This window comes from Poromitra crassiceps (assembly GCF_964638095.1).
Source record: "Poromitra crassiceps genome assembly, chromosome: 30".
Taxonomy (NCBI): Eukaryota; Metazoa; Chordata; class Actinopteri; order Beryciformes; family Melamphaidae; genus Poromitra; species Poromitra crassiceps.
This window is the reverse complement of record NC_139652.1, coordinates 7,201,311-7,207,078: the sequence shown is the minus strand read 5'-3', so window position 1 is coordinate 7,207,078 and position 5,768 is coordinate 7,201,311. Positions and strand designations below refer to the sequence as shown.

Genomic DNA, 5,768 nt, shown 5'->3' with positions numbered 1-5,768 from the left:
CTAGAAAAGGCCTGAAAGGTGAAACATAAAAAAAAAAATGCTATCTCTAACTTCATTTGTTTTAAGGAAATAAATCAAATCAAATCAAATCAAATTGTTTAGATATAGCCTATTATATCATATAGGCTACCACACACCCCATCCCCCCGCCTCCATGCTGTTTTGGATGCTGTTGCAATTCCTCGCAGCCAATTTGGCCTGGCCCTGCAGCCATGGGCCTAGGCTATACCTACACAGACACAGACGTGGATCCAGGCGTCCATTCGTCACGCTAGGTTCAATAAAAAATAAAAAGAGGAAGAAGAAGAAGAAGAAGACGGGCTTTTTTGGGGTGGGGGTAGGCGGGGGTCAGGGAGCTTTAACTCGGTGACAAAGCCTCATTTGCAGGTCAATGCGATGGCACACTCGCCTCTCCTCTCCATCCAGCTCGCCTTTGTTCCCCGTCGCCTGCGCTGATGCCAGATGGTCATGGAAAATGCTAATTCCCCTTGGCTGATTTTTCTCCTTTCTATATTTAATTGCCGTCGTGCAGACTGTCCCGTTAATTGTGCGTTTTGAGGGGAAAATGTGATTTTATCCGCCCCCCCTTAAAAGCTAGTTCAAGGGCCACGTTTCATATAGGCTAGGCTACGCCATCACCTCCCTGGATGTAAAATCATTCGCCACCAGACTTCCAAATCGATACAGATCTGCAGAGATCTATCTGCAGATCTGATTAATTAGCCATGTGATTAATAGACTTCCCTGCACCAGCCACATCAGATTAGACTGACTTGTCCTGAATGCTGCCTCGACTTTAATACAAATAGGCTATATCTTTCTTGTCACTTTTTGCTTAATTTTTGCTCTCCATTACAATGATAAAACTAACAAATCACAGCATCATTACATTACATTATTATATTAAATTACATGGCTACATACACATACATACATACATACATACATACATACATACATACATACATAAATACATACCGTACATGCATTTTTATGATTAGCCTACAGAAATGAAGCAATGAGTTATTGTATTTCAATAGATTATGATGCAGCATAAGTACAATTTGCCCTGCCAATGCTTCAATCCAACTAGGGAAATAAAGAGAAAACCATGTTTGTTTACAATAGTTTTTTTTAGACTGGTATAAATCTTTATGAGGTAAATCATGTGACATAAAATAGTTGTGAATGATATGAAAATGGGGTCTTTTATAGAAAAGAACGCTGTTTTTCTGAAATTGGTTTTGTTTACGATAATCCATGTTTTCCTCATGTTGATCAAGGTAAAGGTTGTATAGGCTTTGAACTACTTTTTTAATAGGCCTCACTTGGAGTCTGATGAAACTAGCTGCAGCTGTTTCTAGGCCTTTACATCGTCAAACATGATGTTATGTGTGAGCTCGGAAGACGTTAAAGCTCATCTTGCTTTATTTTATTAAAATAAAATATTTGATTATTGACTGAAACTAATCATGTGGACTAATCATGTGGAACCGAGGTCACTCGGTTTGAGGCTATAAAAGATGACGCAGATTTATTCTCAGCTTTGCTGGTTATTTTCTATTATGGTAAATAATTGGACCTTAATGTCAGCAGTGATCTCCATTTAAAGGCTTCAAACAAAAATCAAAGAATTAGCAGGGGCATACTACTTTTAAACTCGCTGAATATTCAGGCCTTATTGGTTTAGAAATGATTCATGTTTCACTAAATGCTCATCTCATTCTGTCCACAAATTAAACCCTTATGTAAATTGTGTGATGCAAGTATTTTGCATGTTTAAAGTGTGATTTCTCACTTTGTTACGTTTATAGGCTAACAGAGACACTCCGTTGAAGGCTTTATTCCCGGCCTTAACCTATGACCTTTTTCCACAAAGGCTCAAAACCAGTGCCTTTTTTGACCAAACAAATGATATTTTCAGATCTATTTATTGGGACAAATTTAATAGGCTATAGTTACACAGGTTTGAAGGTAAATAAAGAAAGATGACCCTTAACTCTTGGAGGGGGGGGGGGGGGGGGGGGGCTTGAGCCCTGAATGTGTCCAGTCTCCAAAGAGGGGACTTCATTAAAGTGACACATGAACAGCTGTTGTCTTTAACATGTAAACTATTGAGATTTTAAAACTACATTGAATGGCCCCCGCAGCTCCCCGTGGGCATATGGGCGTTAATTAGCTGGATATAGCCATAGATTAATTATAATATTTTTTTCGCCCTGTTCGTATCAATAGAACAGCCAAACAAAGTGTCTTTTGTTCTCTGATGCAGGACATTCTGTGGCCGACTGAATGGGTCTTGGCTATGTCTACATGGATTTGCCATATGGCAACAAAAAGGAAAGAATAGAGCCGGGGAGCGCTTTGTGTTGGGAATCAGAACAAGGCCGTCAGAGCTTATGGCTGCAGAGCTGACAAAGTCACTCTCAAAAGTCTCCAAATTTATCAAAACATGAATGTCAGATAGTCATGGCTGTTATAAAAAAAATATTGAGAAAATTGAAATGATGAAATATTGGCCTTTTGTTGTGTCTGCATATAGCATGTGCAGGCCCAGTGCGCATGAGCATTCAGACAGTGCATTCGCCTTCTTTCAATTAAGGGTAAACTTGCAAGTATGACCTGTTGAATGGTTTGTTTCAATAGACGAGGACAATTACAAAGACTAGTAGTTTTCTTTTTCCAACTCTGGCAGGTGGCCTCCACGCCCGGTGTATCCGCGGCGGGGTAAACAGTGTGTGTGAGTGGGCCTTCAGAGGGCTTGTTGAGTGCGGGTGGATGTGGGGGTGTCTCCGCCGGACAAAGCGGGGATCCAAAGGCAGCTGCTGCTTCTTTAGAGGGGCGAAAGGCCCTTTAAATCCCAGCCTATATCCCGCAGCTGCCATGCTGCCCAAGGCTGCACGTCTGAATGCGTTTTCCCCCCGCAAGCTCTGAGCCTATAGAGACGGGACAAGCTAATATACAGCGGGACCAAAGTGAACTCAAATGTACCTGTGTATGCAAGTGTAATAAATGTCCGCGATAACATTGGGGGTATTGTGCTTTCCATGCAACAATATAACCATTTTCTGACAGATTTAGACGTGTGCGCATTGGCAATTATAATCCCCTAGTACAACAGATATAGGCTACCGCGGCCAATAGAGCTGCATATAGGCAGGCACCTTTCACTGTAATCCAATTCTTTATTTTGGGAATTAGAGATTAGGCAGATCTAGATCAAATCGTGTTTAGCCTTCAATATCAGGCAAAAACGGTGTAGGCTTGCAGTTTCAGGAATAGATTTTGATACTCCAAACTCAATATTTAGGCTACTATATTAAATTAACCTAAATTTGGTTCTAAGACTATACAAAGAATGAGCTGTTGGACAAAAACACATCAACAAAGATGGGTATATTTTAAATGAAAAATACTTTATTTGCAGCCCTTGCGAGACGTAATGAGGGCAATTGTATCATGGAAAACGGCTCAGAAACACAAAGAAACCTATTTTTCAAGTGTCACTATATGGAAAGCTACATGATTGCAAAACATCACAATACAAAAAAATGTAAATAAAATAAAAAATAAAAAAGATGCCCTTTGGCTAAATCAACAAGGCATGTAACAAAGAAACATTAAATAAATTATAAGTTAGAATAGTCTTAAAAATATAAATTTACAGAAACCAGACATTTAAACAGAAATAGACATTTATAGGCTATTGTCTATATAAAGCTGTACACTTTTGGCCAGTGTAGACATTTTTTTAAAGTAATTTAGGATTGCACAGATGTTAAAACATTTAACACTGTCGAGTGGCTGTATGCAAAAGCAACCATGAATGCTACATTGTACTGGATAGAACAGAAGTCATTCGGCGGTGTCCTCTCTGTCTCCCCTGACCGTTCAGTCCTGAGTAAAGTCCGGGGTTCAGGCTGCGCTCCGCCGGTCCGCACCGAGCCGGGCAGCGGTCGGGTTTCTCCCACCGTTTTTCTCCCCTCTTCTCCGGCGAAGGAGGGGTAGGCAAGGTTGTGGTACTCCTCCTCAAGATCCTCAAAAAATGCGTGGCAATAGTGCAAAACACCTGAGGAACGAAAAAGGATACGATTAGATCTTTTTTTCCCCCAAAGATAGAAGACAGAAGCGGATACAGCCACGGTTTTCCCAGAAAGACGTGAGTCAGCTCAAGGAAACCAGAGACGGCAATCTCAGCAGAAGGCGTCACCCTTTACGCAAGCCTTTTCCCGCCACACCATGACGCAGTTCCCCTCCCCCATGCAGCCTCTAGTATTACTGCTGCTACTACTACTACTATCACTACTACTGCTGCCATTTCTCCACGGCTGGCCAAGCCCACTACAAACCCTCCCAGCCCCCATTCACTCCGGCCAGCCAGCAAACATATTATGCACCAATAATACAGCCAATAACACGGCATATATAGATTATTATAAGGCACAATCACAACCCACAACATGTTTTAATTGTAACGCTTAAACCTAGCCAAATTAGACCGATACATTGATTTAAACGGGGTGAAAGGTGAAAAACAAACATGCATACCTTCAGCGAATTCTCTTTCGTGGAGTTTGTTCCACGGGGATTGGAGACTTGGAGTGATGGCAAGCGCTCAGATCAGTTTTTGTGTCAGCAGTCCTCTTTCGTTTCACGAAGAAGTCTGTAGGGGGGAAATCACAGTTAGATATCAGCTACATTGCGTAAAATGGATTAAAATTACGCGCAGCCTGCGCGAACGAGCAAAAATAAGTGGCTACAATAAATCGCAACCAAACGTATTCCAGTTTATTCCCCGTGCGTAAAAACATAGGCTAAATGTTTTCTCTCGAGCAGTGTGTGATATTTACCTGTGATGTGTGTCGTGTTGATGTCAGTAGTGGCCGTCCTCTTGCGTCTCACACACGGGACGTGTCTGCCAGTCGTTTTCCCTGAGTTAAGCTTGTCTGTGCGGTTGTCTGTGCGGTTCTCCTGGTTGACTTCGACCGGGCATGGAGCGCTGCTGCTCTCTGGGGCGGCCAAGCGCTCCATTACATCCACAAGAGGGGTTTCTGCTGGGAGGTCAGAGTCCGAGGAGGGCTTCGCCTTGACGGGCGTAACTACCACTCGGGTCCGCCCGACCTGTACGGAGTCCTGGTAGAATACTGGGGTCGTATCCACGGTGCTCTGCTCCCACTCGTAATCCCCATCCAGCGGGGTGTTGGCGTCAAAGTTAAAGTTCCACCTCTGCTGGTCCCTCTCGGAAATCTCCCGCAGCTTGACTTTCATCTCCCGGTTCAGCTCGTCGTGATCCACCGGTCCGAAGAGGTTGCGGCAGACGCCCGTGCGCCTGTGGAGAGGGAAGGTCCTCCTGGCCGCCAGCCGCTCCAGCGCGACGCTCGATAACTGGACGTTGGACATCTCCAAACCTCTCCGAAAAGCCAGCTAGATACGAGTTGGGAAGCAAAACACGTGATGCCCGATGTGGTCGTTTGATCCCTGATGTGAGAGTAGCGGATTGTTGTTGTTGCGTGTCCTTGTTTGTCTGTGTCCTCACGCCACACAATCCTGTTTAAATGTACCTTCGCTGTGATTCTCGCAGTAGCCTATATAACCTACCAGCCAAGTATTCGCTTGTAGCAGCCACCTCGCTCGGCTCTCTCATTGGCTGCTTTAGATCCAGCCCTCTCCAGGAAAGCCCACCTCCACCCCGATTTCCCATCGGCCCACTGGTGCCAAGTTGGCCGTGCGCCGAGCAGAGCGCAGTGCGCTTCGTTCTGCGGAGGAGA

General features: G+C 43.9%; 1 protein-coding gene across 1 annotated transcript; it reads right to left on the bottom strand.

Annotated features, from left to right (window-relative positions):
- Positions 1–3,395: 3,395 nt before the first annotated feature.
- cdkn1cb (cyclin dependent kinase inhibitor 1Cb) lies at positions 3,396–5,544 on the bottom strand. The gene is made up of 3 exons (XM_083662940.1): positions 4,851–5,544; positions 4,549–4,663; positions 3,396–4,069 (listed from the first exon to the last, which is right to left on the bottom strand). Exons 1-2 carry the CDS (start codon positions 5,398–5,400, stop codon positions 4,551–4,553), a joined length of 663 nt encoding a protein of 220 aa, XP_083519066.1. The 5' UTR covers positions 5,401–5,544; the 3' UTR covers positions 3,396–4,069; positions 4,549–4,550.
- Positions 5,545–5,768: the final 224 nt, after the last annotated feature.

Bases quoted from the DNA above. Each gene is read 5' to 3' on its own strand.
- cdkn1cb (XM_083662940.1), bottom strand. From the start codon at position 5,400: ATGTCCAACGTCCAGTTATCGAGCGTCGCGCTGGAGCGGCTGGCGGCC. The intron at 4,664-4,850 runs GTAAATATCACA...TCCCCCCTACAG, and splicing joins CAACACGACACACATCACAG to ACTTCTTCGTGAAACGAAAG.